The 18,579-nt window shown below is 49.1% G+C and overlaps 1 protein-coding gene across 1 annotated transcript in view; it reads right to left on the bottom strand.

The window, feature by feature from the left end:
* The window catches only part of BFSP1 (beaded filament structural protein 1), a 36,276-nt gene that overhangs the window by 2,495 nt on the left and 15,202 nt on the right, over positions 1 to 18,579 (bottom strand). The window contains exons 3-7 of the mRNA XM_012759533.2: positions 17,875 to 17,970; positions 14,868 to 14,960; positions 11,439 to 11,546; positions 2,353 to 2,573; positions 369 to 454 (exon numbers count right to left, since the gene is read on the bottom strand). Coding sequence (XP_012614987.1) covers positions 369 to 454; positions 2,353 to 2,573; positions 11,439 to 11,546; positions 14,868 to 14,960; positions 17,875 to 17,970 — 604 coding nt within the window. The remainder of the gene's footprint in view (positions 1 to 368; positions 455 to 2,352; positions 2,574 to 11,438; positions 11,547 to 14,867; positions 14,961 to 17,874; positions 17,971 to 18,579) is intronic.

The following is an 18,579-nucleotide window of genomic DNA, read 5'->3' as shown; positions in this document are numbered from 1 at the left end:
CTGGTTCATAACATTTTCGGGGGAAATGCAATTCGATACCCACTTCCTGCCAAAGTGAAGAAGCAAGAAGCGTATGCTGAATTGTATTTTCCCCCTGATTACGTGCCTCGTGTTGAGGGATGGCACGTCCAAAGTGGCCTGCTCCCCGGGGCGATTTGGTTTCCTCATAAACTTCTTGCCTGTGTCACTTAGCACCCGAGGGACACATCGGAGAGGGAGGGAAGGAGACCTCCCTCACCCAAAAGCATTTATTTACCAGATGGGTCAGAAGGAAGCATGCATGTGAAAGTCAGGGAGAACGGCACTTGGTTTTTTCCATTTTTTCAACACAGAAAAAAGCAGAAGCCAGGGTTGGGGGGGGGCGTTACCTTTCCCGCCGGACGCAGAGCTGACCGGGGCTCCATGGCTCGGGGTGAACAGGGCAATCGGGGTCTCGATGAAGGCGGAGCTCAGCCTGGCAGAAAGAACCAGAAAACACAAGCCACACAGACGGTCAAGGATGACAGCGACTGTCTCTCACGTTGAGCAAAAGGGAAAGAATCGTTCTTTCGATCAAACTGCTCATGCATTATAGATAATTTTACACAGATAACCACCTACACATTTACGCACGGGGAGAGGATATCAAGGAAATAATCGTTTCTTTGGGCTCAAGTCATAGACTGTGAAACATAACTATAAAAAACTTATAAAGTGGGGATTGCTTATAATCTAAAAATATCAGTTCTCAGTGGACAGAGTTTTTGGGGGTTTTTGTTTGTTTTTTAGTTAACGAGTGGCCAACCCAGGCTGAAGTATTTAGGGCAAACCAGGTATGATATCTCCAACTTCAAAAAAATAATAATATATGTCATATATAAATAGAGAAAAAGTGACGAAGCAATTGAGACAACATGTAAACAACTGGTGAATACAGATAAAGAATATATGGAGCCCCTTGTTCTATTTTGGCACATTTCTATCAATTTAAAATTATATGAAAATTAGAACTCAAAAACAAACAAAGGCGTATCCAGTCACCTTTTTGTGAAGCCCTGCCCCCAAAACAAACATTTTCACAAGGACATTTGAATGCCAGTTCAAGGCTTATTCTCGTCAATGCATCCAGTGTTCACTGTGACACAAATACACGGACCATCACTGGAAAAAGAAGAAGAAAATCTGGCTTTTCCTGCTAAACATTCGAGCACTCTCAGCCAAGACAGAGCACTCAGAATGAAGGAAAGAACTTTTTTATAAAATCAGAATTTATTTATTGTAGGTAAATAATATATATATTTTTTTAACTTTTTATTTCAGCATATTACAGGGGTACACATGTTTAGGTTACTACGTATATTGCCCCACCTGAGTTAGAGCTTCAAGTGTGTCCGAAACTCAATGAATGTTATTACTATTTGCGCACCTAAGTGCTTATCAGTTAATACCAATTTGATGGTGAGTGCATGTGGTGCTTGCTTTTCCATTCTTGGGGATGCTTCACTTAGTAGAACGGGTTCCAGCTCTACCCAGGGAACACAAGAACTGTGTGGGCTACTTGGTGTGGGAAGGGGGAGGGGCTCTCTTTTAATTCAATCTGAACCCAGAAAATAAGCAAGACTGAATTGAAAAATCACAAATTAATTTCCAACCTATTCTCTGAAGGCTATCTATAGATGTGGATACAGACGTATGGACAGAGCCACAGGCAGACAGACAGACAGACAGACAGAGAGACACACACTTAAAGAGGGAGAATTTCCCAGCTGTCTTAACGTGAGTAGGGTTCAAGTCACAGGTCCATTGTGCAGGAGCCCAGGCAGCCACAGTGCCCGCAGCTACAAGACTGACCCAACCAGGTGCTAAGAGTCTCGATGGTGGTGGCGGCGACACCGCCAATACCTCTGCACACTCCTCAGTGCCAGGCACTGTGCTAGGCCCCTCCCCTGCAGCATCTCCTTGAATGCTGCTTGTCATCCCACCTGCTAGGACACTGTGTCCCCAGAAACCTCTGGACAAAAAGCAGACTTCTCAGCGAGGCCTTTCCTGATCACCCTGCCTAAAATCTCAAGCATCCCCACCATCACCCCCCCTTGTCACCGTCCTCCTCCTGCCAGAATCTCCTCCATAGCACTTGTCACAGCTCATGCTCCCTGCGTTACAAATGCATGCAGCATCTGTCTCCCCCCACTAGTTCTCAAGCTCCGCGAGGTCAGGGATTTTTGTGTTTCCTTCCCTGCCGTGTCCCCACTGCCTAGAACTGGGCCTGGCACACGGTAGACAGTCAACAAAGGTTTGCGAAAGGAGGAAGTGGCCAGGATGGGAAGACGGGCTCACTCTCCCGGGCCTGCGGGCACAGGTCCCTGACCACACCTGTTGCCTTCGATTTCGATGATCCGATGATACCGGTCCAGCTCGTTCTTCAGGGTTTGCTGGGCCACTGCCAGCTGCCGGCAGTCATAGGAGGACTTCTCCAGGGTCCGCTCTGTCTCTTCGATCTCCTTGCGCAGGGTTTCTATCTGCTCATTATAAAGCTGAATCTCATCGTCGTAACAGTCGTGGGCATTTTTAATAGCTTGCTCCAGGGCTGTTGTCTGTGGGCAAAGACACACTGTAAGGAAATCCTTCCCACCCTCTGCCCTGAGGCACGAGCTTTGCCGGGACAACCTAGACTTGGCGTATGCAGTTTTATTTTGTTTGTTTCCCTGTCACTTAGAGACCAGCAATGAGTCACTTTGGAATCCTTAAGCAAAAGAGGAAGGTGAAAACTGAGCTCCCGTCTCCTGGCACTAACATCAGCACCCTCCAGGATGAGCCTGGAAGGGCGCTGACCCCAAAGGCAATCTGAAGATGACAAACCCAGAAAATAAAAAGAAAACTACTATCATGGAATAATATGCATAATTTTTTTAAAAGTACATTCTTTATACTTTAATGAATTAGCATAGGTCTAATAGCCAAAAATAAGTCAAAAGACAAACACATACTAAATAGATGCCACTTTTAATAACATAAAATTTAATAAAATTTAATAATATTTAATAAAATAAAAAAGATGCTACTTTTAATAAAATAATTAAAGGAGAGAAAAGTTTCCTTGTTCTCATTCAGTCACTATTCTGCTTTAATTTTCTCCTGAGGTTTTTTTTGATGGGGGAGAGACAGGGTCTTGTTCTGTCGCCCCGGCTAGAGTACAGCTGCATCATCATAGCTCCCTACAACCTCAAACTCCTGGGCTCAATTGATCTCCTGCCTCAGCCTTTGGAGTAGCTGGGGCTACAGGTGCACACCACCACACCTGCCTAATTTTTCTGTTTTTTTGCAGACAGAGTCTCACTCTTGCTGGTCTTGAACTCCTGAGCTCAAACGATCCTTATGCCTTGGCCTCCCAGAGTGCTAGGATTACAGGTGTGAGCTACCACACTCAGCTTTCCTGAGTTTTGATCAGCAGAGTTACATTTATGTTTTGGTAGCTAAAATGTGTGTGTGTGTGTGTGCGTGCACACTTGTGTACACATAAAATAATGTCAGGGAAACACTTTTTATATACTAATGCAGAGCAAGCAAAATTTAAGGCAGGAAAATAGAAAGAGGTGGTTTTACATTCACTTTAAGAGCTTGTGACAATGCATAAGTTCTCATAAACGTACAGTTGTGCACCACATAATATCTCGATCAACAACAGACTGCATATACAACAGGAGCCCTGAAAGATTATAATGGAGCTGAAAAAATTCCTGTTACCTGGTGACCCTGCAGCCACTGTCATGTCTTAGAGCGATGCATTACGCACACGTGTTGGTGATGCTGCTACAGACAAACCTGCTGGGCTGCCAGCTAGATAAAAGTCTAGCACACACAATCACGTACAGTACATAATATTTGATAATGATAATAAATGACTGCGTTACTATTTATGCATTTACTATATTATACTTTTTATTGTTATCTTATCGGGCACTCCTTCTACTTATATAAAAAAAAAAAGGTTTCCTGTAAAACAGGGTCATGCCGGCTGCAGCCTCAGTACACATCTCGTGTTTCCCTGCACCTCTTGATTGCAACATTTTCTCTTGTGCTTGATGTAAGCATTATTATAAAAGAGTCAAAAAGTTTTTAAAAATGGAAATGCTTACACAGTAAAAAAAAAAAAAAGTTACAGTAAGCTAAGGTTAATTTACTATTGAAGACAGGAAAATAAGTTTTTACAAATTGAGCAGAGCTTCTGTGTACACTGTTGACAAAGTCTGCAGTAGTGGAAGGTCATGTCCCGGCCTTCACATTCAGTCCCCGCTCACTCCCTGACTCATTCGGATCAACTTCCAGTCCTACAAGCTCCATTCATGGAAAGTGCCCTAGACAGGTGTGCCTTTCTTTTTTTCTTTTTTTATCTTTTAGACCGTATTTTTACTGCACCTTTTCTACGTTTATATTTAGAAATGCTTAGATACACAAAGACTTACCACGGTGTTACGATCGCCTACAGTGTTCAGTACAGTCACCTGCTGTACCGGCTTGTTGTCTAGGAACAACAGGCCACCCCTTATAGCCCGGGTGAGTAGTAGGCTAGGCCATCTGGCTGTGCGTAAGTCACTCCATGACGTTCACACAACAAAACTGCCTAACGACACATTTCTCAGACCGTATTCCATTATTGAGTGACATATAACTCTACTTATTTCCCAGCTTAATCTCTGTAGTTGTGGCTCTTTTACAATTTCATTCCCAAGGAGAAAAGAATTTGACATGCATAGTCCTCTAAAACAAAGGAAAGAAAAAAACCCCACTTCCACCTAGAGCAGCACTTCTCAAACTGCACTGTGCATTAGAACCGCCTGAGCAGCAAGAGATTCGGGTTCTGACTCAGGGATGGGGTGAGGCCGGAGATTCTGCATTTTTAACCAGCTCCTGCGTGGGGTTGATGGTGCTGATCCTCGGGCCACACTCTGAGTCACGAAGGGCCAGACAGGCATCTGCAGGCAACGTCATGTATGTCCTCTATGAGGCATTTCCTACATCGAGGCCTAAATGTACCTGTAGGACACCCTAGAGGACTGTCATTCCTAGCCCAAGCCAACTCTCCACTTCATACAGGTCTGGCCTTGGGATAGTGAAGCTTCCTAAGTGAAAGATGTTCAGGAATATATCTGTTGCATAAAGAAAGAGGAGGGAGGGAAGAAAATGTACATAGACTAAACACTTTGGGAAGACTTCTGTCCGGCCCATGTCATCCCTTTGTCTGGTGATTGTTCCACTCCATCCATATGGAGGGTCCTGGCAGCAATGTGACCCCATTCTCCTGTCCAGAGCTATGGAACCAGGGGTGGACCTGACCGGGGCTGGCCTATCCTATGCTCTCTCTCCTGGGAATCTGGAAGGGGATCTGAGCAGTAGCAGCAAGTAGGTGGCAGGTTCCAGACCACCAGGACACACAAGCTGGGGCCTGCGGCTGCCATTCTGGAGTGGCGATCTTGCACAAGCGCACGGAGAAGCTGAGCAAGGCAATTCTTCAGAAAGGCAGAGACACGCAGCCATAGGGCAGGGACAAGCAGGAATCAGAGAGAGTCCGAGGCAAGAGAAGGAAGAGGAGGGAAGGGAGGTGGAGTGAGCGGCTGCCTCAGCCCCTGGGTCCTGGGTCCTGCTGCACCTGCTCTCAGATTTCAGACACTGTCTTTTAACCCAGCCCCTTTGAAAAGAAAAGCAGGACCTTTCCAGTGGAGAAACCTGACAGCACTGAGGACACAACGTCCCTTCCATGGGGTTCTTGCCCAAAATGCACAGCCTCCATCTAACCCTGAGAAAACATTGGGGAAACCCAAATGGAGAGACATTTCACAAAATAACTGGCCTGGACCCTTCGAAAGCATCAAGGTCAGGAAAGGCAAAGACAGACGGAGGAACTGTCCCAAACTGGGAGACACAAAAGAGATGTGACACCTAAGTGTGGGCAGGACCAGAAAAACCATCAGTGGGGTAACTGGTGAGATTTTAGCCTATGAACAGGACGGCATCGTTGTTAATTTCCTGGTTTTCGTCATTGTCCTGTGGTCATTAGGTGTTGACATCTGGGAAAGCTGGGGGAAGGGTGTCTTGAAACCTCTGTGCTATTTTTGCAGCTTTTCAGAAGTCTAAAATTATTTCAGAATAAAAACAAGAGTGCCCTTCCTGTTTCAAGGAGTTTGATCAGGTTTCTGTTCCTCATAAAAAACTCTCGGTTCAGACAGTCACCTGTAATGTTAAATACCATGCCACACCTTGCCATCCACACCAGAGTGTTCACACACTCTAGGAAACTCTCCCGAGAAATGAGGGGATTCACAAGACCCCTTTGAGGCCCGAATCTCAGAGAAGCGTTGGCATTTCATGGGGGTGGGGGGTGGAGCCGTATGTCGGGGAATGGGGACTATCTCTCGCTTTTCTATGTTTGAAATATTTCATAATAAAGAGTAAAAGAAAAAATTATAATACATATGAAGAGACCCTATTGTCCCCTTTGGGTATGAAGTCCCCATCCCAGAGAGGGAGTAATGGTCTGTGCCCACGAGTTCTAACAGGGGTCAGCTCATCAAACTTACGACAACCTTTTCGGGGAGGGAGGGGCTATTATTATTCCCACTTTACAGACGAGAAAACTGAGGTGCACAGGCAAAGTGACTTGTCCATAAATACCATGGCAGAACTCAAACCGCTTTGTACAGGGTCTGAGGCCATAACCACCACCACCCTGCCGCCCGTCTCAGCCTCCTCCCAGCTGCAGACAAGTGTGCACGCACACTTGCAAACACAAACACACACGCACGCCCAGGGCCCCTGGAAAGCTCCCCCTTCCCACAAATCAACAGGCAGTCACCACCGGCCCGTTTCCACTGAAGACACAGGAAACTCAGTGTGACCCACAGACACCCCTCCCTGAGGGTTTTCACTTAGCACGCTTTTACACAGTAAACAGAATAACAACGCGTTGTCATAAATTGAAAATTCAGAGACTAGAAAAGTCATGTATAATCTTTCTGCCCTGCAGTCTAGCACAATCTTTTTTTATTTCATCTCATGATTTGATAATCTGTAGTTTTTATTGTGGTAGTGGTGATTGGTGGGTGGGTGGGTTTTGGTTTTTTGTCCATTTGTGTGTGTATCTGTGTCCGTTTGAAGAAAGAGGCATGTTTTAAAGGCTTGCCGTGCTGTGCTGGGGTGTGTGGGAGGAACTCCTGCCCAGGTGGGAGGTGACAGGAGCAGGACTGCAAGGCACGGTCCCACCTCTGGAGGCTGATGCTCTGTGCCATTCTGCTGGATCAACCCAGCCCCCAGAGCACCCAGTGAAGTGACGACTTGGTTTACACAACCGGAATGGTGTCTACACCAACGTGGTTTTATACCTGGACCAGGGGTGGGAACCTGCAGCCACAAGGCCACGGGTGGCCCTCCGGATGCCCACGTGTGGTCCCTCCACCGAATCCAAACGCCACAGAACAACTCCCTTTAGTAAAAGGATTTGTCGTGTAAAATTTGGATTCCGTCAAAAGGCCGCCCTCAAGGACACGGAAGGCCGCAGGTGCCCCGGCGGTGAGAGGCACGGCATCGGGTGCCACCTGCGCCAGCCTGGCCGTCAGAGAACGGGACTCGGACCCTCCGCTAGAAGCTCACGGTCCCGCGGGGGAGGCACGTCCGTCTCAGGGAGAACGCGTTCCCGGAGGAGGTGGGGAGTCCTGGTATCGGGGAAGGACAGGACTTCAGGAAGGAGAGGCAGGATGAGCAGACAGGCAGGTTCCAGAAGGCACAGGTGGGGTCTGGAGGGGAACAGAGGGTGGCCCAGGGTCACCCGGGCGGCAGCGGCTGAGAGGACTCCAGAGAGGGTGGCAGGCGTAGGGCGTGCGCCCTGTGGCACCTTGAACTTCCTCCTGAGCGAGATGACTGCTGTGTTTCTGCCTGGACCGTTAGATCTGATTTATGCCTGACTCCCGCTGGGCTGGGAGAGCTCCTCCCGCGGTCCTCTCAGGACGCCAGACTGTCCTACCAAGTCTCACCACTAGATGGTGCTGAGGGACTTTAATGAAAAACGAGACCTGGGACGCTCCCGCTTTGCAATGTTTTTTTTTTTTCAGAGACAGGGTCTTATTCTGTTGCCCAGGCTGCAGTGCAGTGACACAATCATAGCTCACTGCAACCTTGAACTCCTGGGCGCAAGTGACCCTCCCGCCTCAGCCTCCTGAGTAGCTGGGACTATAAGCCCGCACCACCATGCCTGGCTAATTTTTTTTTTTTTTTTTTTTTTTTTTTTTTTTAGTAATGCAGTCTTGCTAGATTGCCCAAGCTAGTCTCAAACTCCTGGCCTCAAACCATCTTCCTACCTCAGCCTCCCAAAGTGCTGGGACTACAGGCATGAGCTACCATGCCCATCTCCACTTTGCAATGAATATGACTCTTTTCACTTCCCTGTCACAGAAACCCCCCGTCAGCACCATTTAAAGAAACAGAATTGTCTGTCTTGTGGCCTCCACCTGTGAGAAGTGCCTTCTCCAGGGGCCTCACCTGTCTGTGCTCAGCTTACTTGCAGGAGGGGCCCCAGCTCTCATCCTGCCATGCTGGGCCCAGTGTCTCTCAAACTTGAGCCTGCGGAGTCACCTGGAGGGCTGTTAAAACAAAGGTTGCTGGCCCCACTCCACGGTTCCTGATTCTGCAGGTCTGGGATGAGGCCATGAATCTGCATTTCTGCCAGGTGCCCAGGTGATGCTGATGCTGCTGGGACAGGGAGCTCACCCTGAGGGACCCCCGCTATGGAGGATTCTGGAAGCATCATATGCCTTAACTATAGGCAGAACCAGCTGCCGTAGCCCAGCCAGGCTGGAGCCCTGAGACCACAAGAAGCTCTCCCTCCTCAGCCCCCCACCACATCCGCAACCACTGTTTTCTTGGCTGAGAGGTGTGTGGCCAAATCTCTCTTGGAAGCTGCTAAAACCTTTTAAAACCAGAACAAATCCAGCCATGAACATTCTGAGTGAGGCTGTGGAGGGCTCAAGCCTGGGACCAGGTGTAGAACGTTCTGAGCCAACCTGGGACCTGCCCCACACCTGTGGTTCTCAAAGTGTGGTTCCTGAACTCACAGCATCAGTATCACCTGGAAACGGGAAAATGCACATTCTCAGGCCACACCCCAGACTTACTGAGTCAGAAGCTCCTGGGTGGGCCCGGCAATGTCTGAGTTTTAATTAAAGCTAATTAGGCAGAGTTTTGGTCCCCATGACCTTTGCCCCTTAGTGTTACACCCATGAATATGTTACAAGGCAAAAGGGACTTTGCAGACGTAATTAAGGTTCTTAATCAGTTAAACTTTTAAAAAAGGGAGATTATTCTAGGTTATCCCTAATCACACCAGTCCTTAAGAGCAGAAGTTAGGCCAGGTGCAGTGGCTCACACCTGTAATCCCAGCACTTTGGGAGGCCAAGGCAGGAAGATCGCTTGCGGTCAGGAGTTCGAGACCAACCTGGGCAACAGAGAGATCCCGTCTCTACAAAAAATTAAAAGTTAGCTGGGCGTGGTAGTGCACACCTGTAGTCCCAGCTATTTGGGAGGCTGAGGCAGGAGGATTGCTTGAGCCCAGGAGTTTGAGGTTGCAGTGAGCTATTATGACACCACCACACTGTAACCTGTGCAACAGAGCAAGACCCTGTTTCCAAAAAAAAATGTAGAAGTCAAAGAAATGCAGAAGTAGAAGGTCAGACTGATTAGATGCATGAGAAAAAATCAATGCTCTGTTGCTGGCTCTGAAGATGGGAGGCTGTAAACCAAGGAGCATGGGCAGCCTCTATAGCCACTCCCAGCCAGCAGCCAGCAAAGAAACCGGGTCCACAGTCCTACAGGCACACAGAATTGAATCCTGCCAACAACTTAAACGAGACTGGAAGCAAATTCTCCCCTAAGAGCCCCCAGACAAGTGCCCAGGCCTGCCAACACCTTTATTTCAGCCTTGTGAGACCCAGAGCAGAGAAACCAACCAAATTTCCCAGATTTCTAACCTTCAGAACTAATAAGTGGGTGCTAATAAGTGGGTGCTGTTGGAAGCCCCAGGTTTGTGGAAATTAATCAAGGCTGCAACAGAAAACTGTTTCATTAGACCCACTGCTAGATTTTTTTTTACTAAATATAAGCACATATCCTATTTTATAGGAAACGATTTGCTAATATGTTGATAACTGTTTCAATATAATTGGTTTCCTTTTAATTATCTGTGCCTTGTTTTATGCCTTTATCATCATTTTTCTTAGATGGAGTCCACGAGCTTCATCAGACTCCCAAGGGTGGGCTCAGGGAGGGTGGCACCAAAGAGGAGATTAAGACCCCACTTTAGAGCAACGACGACATCAGAGTGAAGCAAGTACATCTTGCTGTAGCAACTAAGGGCAGAAACAGGTGGCCAGCCAGCCAGTTTCACCCCACGTTCTCAGAAACTAGGCTAATCCGTTGCGCAATTTCTTATTCTGGTATTCACCAAATACATACATGTACATAGAGAAATCGGAACTGCAATTTACCATCTCGGCCGGGCTCTTTCATCTTTCTCAGAATCTAGGGCAGTGGTTTTCAACTTTATCCCCACGGCCACAGGAAAAAACACATTTCACACGGCCAGCCCTACACTTCAGACAAGTGTGTGTGTGTGTGTGTGTTTGTGTGAACCGATATAGAGGCGAAACAAAGGTTTCACAAAATAAATCCTACCTTTTTACTTGCTGAGCACTCTTATTTTTTAGTCTGTTTTAGCTTAGTGTTCCTTTTTAAATGCTAGCTGATGCTAGTGAATCTACTGGCATTGGCGCTAGTGAGCGCCAGGAAGCTCATTAACCAAGAAGGAAGGGCACAGAAACGGGATCGAGCTGTTCTGCTGAGTTTAGTTTTCAAATTAAGCTTCACCCACAAAGGGGGGTGGGAGTAGAAATATGAGCTTCGCACTAACACATTTCTAACTAGAGGCCAATACTCACACAACCTCTTTCCAGGTCTGTAATCAAATCCTGAAGGAGAAATTTTACCATGAGAACACAGGCAGGAAGCACAAATTTGAGCAAGCGTAGGATGAAAATCCCGGTGTGTGTTCCTTTCTTCTTATTTTTACACAGTTTAACCTGGGCTGGATGAATCCATGACAGAAGCTGGGACAGCCTCACCCTTGGTGGGGTGAAGGAGTCTTGCAGGGAACCCAAGGGACTGGGCGGTGAACATGGCCCTGTCTCCATTTGCCTGGGACTCCTCCAGTTTGAGCAGTGCTGGTCCCATGTCCTGGAAACCCTCAGCCGAGGGCAAAGCAGGGCACCTGGCCAGCTACTCAGAATGTCCTTTTCCTGCCAGGTTACACAGGTGTGTCTGGCATGTGACAACTCCTCCAGCTGGATACTGTGCATGGATGTGACTCCTCAATAAAATGTGCACGAAGCCCTGATTTGCACGTGGCAGGCAAAGCATACCTGGGCCTGCAGCTCCACTCTCTGCGCCTGCAGGTGGGAGAGCACCTCCCGGCCCTCCTCCAGCTGGCTCCGCAGGGCACCCACTTCCCGCTCGGTCAGGAGCTTCTCCTGCACAAAGAAGACCAGAGTCACTCTCATGCATGTGAGGACATGCAAAGAGGCAAAGGGCAAAGAAGGTGGGGCCAGTTCTGGACTGAATGTTCGTTTCCCCCAGAATGCATGCATTGAAGCCCTAACCCCCAAGGTGCTGGTAGTAAGAGGTGAGACCTTTGGGAGGTGATTAGGGTTAGATGAGGTCATGAGGGTGGGGCCCCATGTTGGGATCAGTGCCCTTATAAGAAGACGAAGAGTCACAGAGTTCTCTCTCTCTGCCGCGTGTGATGCAGAGAAGGTGGCTGTCTGCAAGCCAGGAAGAGAGCCCTCCCCAGATGCCAATCTGCAGGCACCCTGATCTTGAACTTCCAGCCTCCAGGACTGTGAAAAGTAAGTATCTGTCATGGAAGCCCCCGTCTACGGTGTTCCATTACAGAAGCCCAAGCAGACTAAGACAGGCCCACAGCAGCCACTGCTTTCGGCTTTGTCTTCAGAGTCTGAACCACCTTGTGCGTGCAAAGCGCAGAGACAGTCTCGGGAGACCTGAGCTTAGACCTGGCTGTGCCACGAACTCACTAGGAGACTCTGGAAGAGGCATTTGACTCTCAAAGCCTCCGCTTTCCCTTCTGGGAAAAGGAAAACCCAGAACGCAGACTCGTTGGGCTCTATTTTCTGTGCCTGTGAAAATGAAGGTCAGCCTGAGCTCGGAGCCACCGACGGTGCGATGGTGTCGCTGTGCGAAGTGGGAGCCGTGGGGCCCTGGTGAGGCTGCGGCGCCGTCCTATGGACAGTCTCTGGAACAGCCTGGAAGGAAATCCTCCTTGGACCGCTCCACACTCTGCCAAGCAGCTGCCCCACTCCTGACCTGCCTTTCCACTGTCTACTCGAAAATATTCAAATTGCTTCCCAAAGCCTAATGCTCAAGCAGCGCCTTCTGAGGCCACGCCGACTCAAAGCCATGCAAGATCAGAAGCCAAGGCTGCGCCAAGTGCTCCCGGTGTTCACACGTTGAAGTGGCTGGAGCAACGACATGGACACACAGCAAGCTGGAGCAAGACAACATGCTGGAAGGACGCGTGGGTCAGCCCTGTGGCCCAACCACACGGAGAAGCGGGGCTCGAGATGTACTGCAGATGGCTCCTCACCTGTGTCTGCTATTTCTCTGTTTCTCTGGGCAGGGAGGCGTGCATTTCTCTCTCTCTTTCTCTGTCTCTCCCCTGGGACTCTCAGTCTGTCTCTCTGTCTTTGTCTTCTGTGTTTCTCTGTGTCTCAATCCCCACCTTCCTGACTCAAAGAAGCAGAGAGGGGCGTGGCTGGGAGCAGAAGGGGACCCATGTCCCCAGCAACCAGGATATGGCAGATTTGCAAATATGCTACCCTGTACAAATGCCAGCCCGCAGCCTCGGGATGGCGGGAGACACGGTGCAGCTCAGGATGGCCTCCTCTCCTCACTGCCTTGCTCCTGTTCCCCTTCACACCCCTGCCCCGCCCCCATAGGGGCCTGCCCACACAGTGACCCACACAGGGTGGGTCCCCAAATACTCACTGAAGAGGAAGGACAGCCCCACAGCTGGCACTAACAGGGAGGCCAGGGTGCCCTCTACTTATAAACAATGCCACACAGCATCCGAAAATGTCACTCTAGGACCATCCAGGAACAAGACACAAACAAGAGCACAGACCAAAAGACCCCAGGGCAACCACAAAAATGACTGTGGCCACTCTCCCCACCAACGAGAGTGATGCTGCTTCATTGCCAAGTGCAGCTCCGGCCACGCGCACTCCCTCTGGGTCCTTGATACGATGAGAGAGATACTCAGTCGTGGGAGCACCCCCATTCTGAGGGCACCCAGCCTACAGCAGACCCTGCTTACCTTCCTGTCCCCCAAATCACCTGGCACAGCCCAGATCCCACACCACGCCTCTCCCCCACTGAGAGCAAGTGTCCTCAGAGTGACGCCCCCTTGCTGCGGTGGCCAATAAACCCGGTTCTACCTGAGAACAGGATCCTGAAATGATAATCGGTGAGCAATGTGGACAAATATATCCTCGCGAAGACCAAAAAAGTTACTTTCCTGCCTGCCTCTTAGATGATACTTTACAGGATTCAAAAGTGTCTTCTAAAGCAAATTTGGGGACTTCTTTAGCTTCTACATAAACAGCAGATACCCTAGAACTTGAGTTCTAGAGCAGTTTGTCTGCCCCTGCCCCAGGGCAGGCCCCACCTCCCCAGCGGCCCATTCACTGTCTTGTGTGAGGCCTGAGCACACGTGTAGGCAATGGCAAGTGTCACCAGGGTTAAGAACCACTGTCCTAGGTCATCCTTGCAAAAAAACCCAGAACCTTATCAGTTCACCAGTCCACCAAAGCCTGTACCAGCCTACCACAGCCTCTGGAGAAGGGGCCTGGCAACATTTTTATTTGAATTTGCATCCTTTTCAGTTTATTTTTGTATGTATCATATTCTGCATCACAAACTTCCATAAACCACATTAGGGACAAGTATGTCAATATTCTGTTGAGCAGCCAAAGAGCTAACTGAAGAAGGAATTTGGAGAGTTACACTGGGAATAATGTTTCACATCCAAATCCCCAGTTTTTACAAACCAGCTGCAATAATCTCTATCCCATCTCAGTAGTTTTCATTCCACAAACTCATGGCCCAAGAGCCTGGTCTTTAGAGTACATTCACTAATTGAGGTTTTCTGTATTTGAAATTGATAATCAGATTGATACGGAGAATAAGAAAACAAACAACTCCATTAAAAAAAAGGGCAAAAGTGTTGAGCAGATCCATCAATAAAGAAGATATACAGATGGCAAATGACTACATGAAAAGATGCTCAACATCGTTAGTCATTAGGGGATGCAAATTAAAACCACAACGAGATGCACAACATGGCTATTAGAAGAGCAAAAAATAAAAAGCTGACATACCACGTGTTGGCAAGGACGGGGAGCAACAGAAACTCTCACGCATTGCTGGCAGGATGCAAGAATGACTCAGCACTTTGGGAAACAGGGATGACGTACACAAGGAAGAACAGCCCACAACTCTTAAGAGAAAATATCTAAGAAAATGGTCAGAGACACGGTTTACATCCTCAGATGTCCAAATACTGGTACTTAGAGCATGAGCAAAAACTCGGAAGAGCAAACTTCAAATGCAAACACAAAGCGGGAGCAGGGGAGAGGCCGTGCTCACAGTCCGGCCCGGCGCTCTTCCCGGGTCTCTGCCCGCGTTCACGAGGACCACGGGGTGTGAGAACAGTCTGCAGACAGCGCCTCCTCCAGGACGGCTCTGCCTGTCCTGCAGCCGTGGCTCCGGTATCTTACCTCCCTCATCCCGCTCACGGTGGACGCCTGAGGAGAAGAGGTGTGAATGATCTGCTGCAGGATGCCGATGTAGGTCTGAATTTCCAGAAGGTTCTGTTGGGGAAGGGAAAGCATTCTCATTACAAATTGGACTGCCTGAGTCTTTCTCGCTAGTACCAGGTGAGCCCGGAAATGAACACTTCACATGGTCTGCCATCACAAATAGGGCAGACCGTGATGGAGCCGGGGATGAAGAAGACAGGGATGAAGGAGAGGCCGTGGACAGGCCCGCCTGCCACGTGCCCACCATAGCACGGGCACTTCCCGACTCCCTCAGTCTTCACAAGAACAGCAGGGCGGACGAAGGACCTGAGGCTTGGCTAATTTCGCGTTTTCCCTTCAGTTACTTGGGTGCACTGCTGCTGCCTTCACAGAGCCCTGCATGTGCAAAAGGGAACAAAAGAGGCCCTAGAGGGTACAAAGGACGCTTTCTGACACCAGCAAAGGGCAGTGCTTCAAAGAATGGGCTTTGGTCAGTCGGGCCTGGACTAAATGACTTACTGGCTGTGTGTGGTCTCAGGCAAGCTATTTAAACCTCCGAAAATGCAAGTTCTCCTATAAAGTAAGGATAACCATCTACAGGGATGCAGATCCCTTTTACCAGCCAGTGCACCTGTCCCAGCTATGTCCCTGCCTCTCCAGAGAGCGGCCTGTGGCCAACCAATGGTCATCTTGTCCAGGAATACACAGGCCCCGTCCCAACCCCAACCTAGGCCAGGGGATGATGGGCACAAGAGTACCCAAGACCAACATTCCTGCCCAGGTGGGACCAGGCTATGGTGTGATCCTCACTCACACTCCAGGGCTCCCTGCGACTGTGAGATCGCCCAGGCCGGACTCCAGCTGAGACTGCACCTTGCTGTGCTCCTTCCCTCCCCTTCTCCCCAGAGCCCTCCACCAAGACAGCAATAGCACAAAAATCACAACCTCTTGTGAGGCAGGCTGTGCTCATAGGGAACCCGACCTGAGCACTATCTCCTAAGGCTGTTGTTGGGGTCCAGTGACATAATGCAGGTGTGCTTGACAGTGCAAGCTAGCACTGTCATCATCGTCATTATTCTAAATGGCCTTGAAGAATGCATTGAGCTGCTTCCAAATTGCCCCCAGGCACTGCTCCCAGGATTCCATAAAGTAGAGCAGAAGCAAGAAGGCAGGCGGGGAGTAGGAAAGGACTGTGCCTGATGGAAAGTTGGTGGGATCCCAACGGGAGGGGACAGGCCTCACATACTGACGCAGATACACACTGAGGCAGGAAGAGAATGGAAGGTTTGCAGGGCACTGGCCAGCCTCCAGGCTGTGCCTATATTCCCACACTGTCTTCCTTGTGTTTCCCCAGAAGCAGGCCTGGGGGCAGGATGTGCGTACAAGCAGTTGATTGGGCGATGATGCCGGGAAGCGTGACTAGCAGGGCAATGGGGTGCAGAAGGGAGGTGGGAAAGGGGGAACACTAATGAGGGGCATGTTATCAACAGGTCACCACTGGGGGCACCTGGAGATCCTGAGGCAGCAGAGAGCAGAAGCCTCAGAGTCGGTCCACACAGGCGAGAGGGAGCTGGGGAGTTTCGACACCTGTCCAACTCCCGTCAAGTCACGCTGCTGCTCCTGGGGCGGCAGTTTCCCAACACTTCCCTATCTGGCCGCACAGCCTTCAGCTGCTCCACGAAGGGCCTCAGGCAAAGAGGCAGAAACTAGCAGCAGGGGGAGGCCAGAGTGCGCTGGAGAGGTCAGCCCTGGGGGCCAGGGCCAGGCGCCCACATGTCTGCTGCCCCAGGTCACCCACGCTGAGAAGGGGAGTCTGCATTAGCATGCTGAAGACGAAGAAGCAGCTCAGAGAAGTTAGGCCACTCAGCCCTGGTTACACAGCTACAGGATTTGACCTTTCTGAAACGGGTGGCCTTGCAAAAACAACAGGAAAATACCTAACAATACAATTTCCCTGGTAATCAATCCTATGAATTCTCTCACTGATTGGTTCCCTGCAGGAGTTCTGTTTTGCACAACTTCTGAAAAAGCTGCGTGAACGGAAAAGAGATGGAAAGCTCTCTCTTTCACAACTGTTTTTTGAGAATCTGCTTTTACAGAGTTCCTGAGAAAAACAATAGAAAAACGAGAGGCAGCCTCAACCCTATGAGGACAGAGTCACATCTCCTGTGATAATCTCTTCTCCAAGGAAAGGCAAGAAAACAACTCTTGGCCTTTGACATCCTTGCCGTTTTGTTATCTACCTGCCACCAAGGAGAAAGAAAGGAGTGGATGCAGCATTTTCTGACTGTACCTGCCATTTTTACAACCCCCTTTAAAAAGCCCCAGTAGCTGGTTTTGGGGGCCAGCACATCCTTCCTCTTTCCAGCTCCGTGCTGGTCCTTTTTCCTTCCCTCAGGGAAAAGTAAATAAACCTTTTCTGTCTATCCTAATTTCTGTTCTGGAGAAATCTTTCTCAAAACCCGCTTGCACCAACATTGCCACCCTAACGCTTTCTAGTACACCAAAGTCAGGCCGAAGAGAAGCTGGTGGGCTGAGGGGACATCAGAGCACTTAGGAGAGGGGGCTCCTGAGTACATGCACTCCTTCGATTCCCTGGCTCAGAGGCAGAGCTAAAAATAAGACTTCTTTTTGCATTTGCTGCATCTCTGCATTTCCTGGAGCTTAAACAGTAAATAGATTGTAGCGTAATCAAGACAGATTTATATAAAATCACTTTGTAAACTGTACTGTACAACACGGATACAGTTCCCAACACCTCAACCCCCAACACATAGAGAAACCGTTGCTTGTTTCTCTACATGTGTCTGGCGTATCGAGTGCTGTCCCGCGACCGACCCACCCCTGACTGTTTGGTTCAAGAGACAATGCACAGGAAAGCAGGCCACCCTGGCAGGCTCAGGCTTCAGCCACAGTGTCCTGCACTTGTCTGACCAAGCCCAAACTGGAGTTTTCTGGGGAAAGCACTTGGAAGGCTCGTGGCTACCTTTTTGTGCCTGTCCTTTGCCGCACTGATATCGTCCTGCAGGAACTGGGCTTCGAGCTGAAGGCGCAGGTTATGCAGCAAGGCTTCGTCAGCTTCCTGCAATGAGAAAGAGTCACATATCCCCAGCATGCCAGAGAGCACAGGGGTGACATCAGCCAGGCATAGGGGACAACCCAGGGGCTTATTAAGATGCAGATTATCGTTGAGCAGTTCTGGGAAGGGGTTAGCCTCTTGCACCTGGTCTAGAACAGCAGTTCTCAACAGGGGGGTGATTTTGCTGCCAAGGGAACACTGGACAGTGTCTGCAGACATTTTTGACACCACTTGAGAGGTGGGTGCTTCCACTGGCAACTAGTGGGTGGAGGCTGGGGGCACTGCTAACTCTCCTATGATACACAAGACAGCTAGCTCCCTCACAAAAAAGAATTCTCTAGCCTAAAAAGTCAACAGTACCAGAGTTGAGCAACCTTAATCTAGAAATATCAGAGTTAGGGTGTATTTACATACCAAATAACCTTAACATTTAAATAACATCTATATTTGCTCTCTATCTCATCATCAGTGAGTTGAGTTTCTATAATAAGACTAAAACACAGAATAATTTTCCCTTAATACAGAAATCTATATTTTAACAGTTTTCTCCCAAGGACTGTTAACATTTACCTTGAGATGACATATCTTTAATAGAGGAATGCATTTTTTAGA

The sequence above is a fragment of the Microcebus murinus genome, chromosome 16, assembly GCF_040939455.1.
Source record: "Microcebus murinus isolate Inina chromosome 16, M.murinus_Inina_mat1.0, whole genome shotgun sequence".
NCBI lineage: Eukaryota > Metazoa > Chordata > Mammalia > Primates > Cheirogaleidae > Microcebus > Microcebus murinus.
The sequence above is the reverse complement of the archived record's forward strand: the minus strand, read 5'-3'. Positions and strand labels throughout refer to the sequence as shown.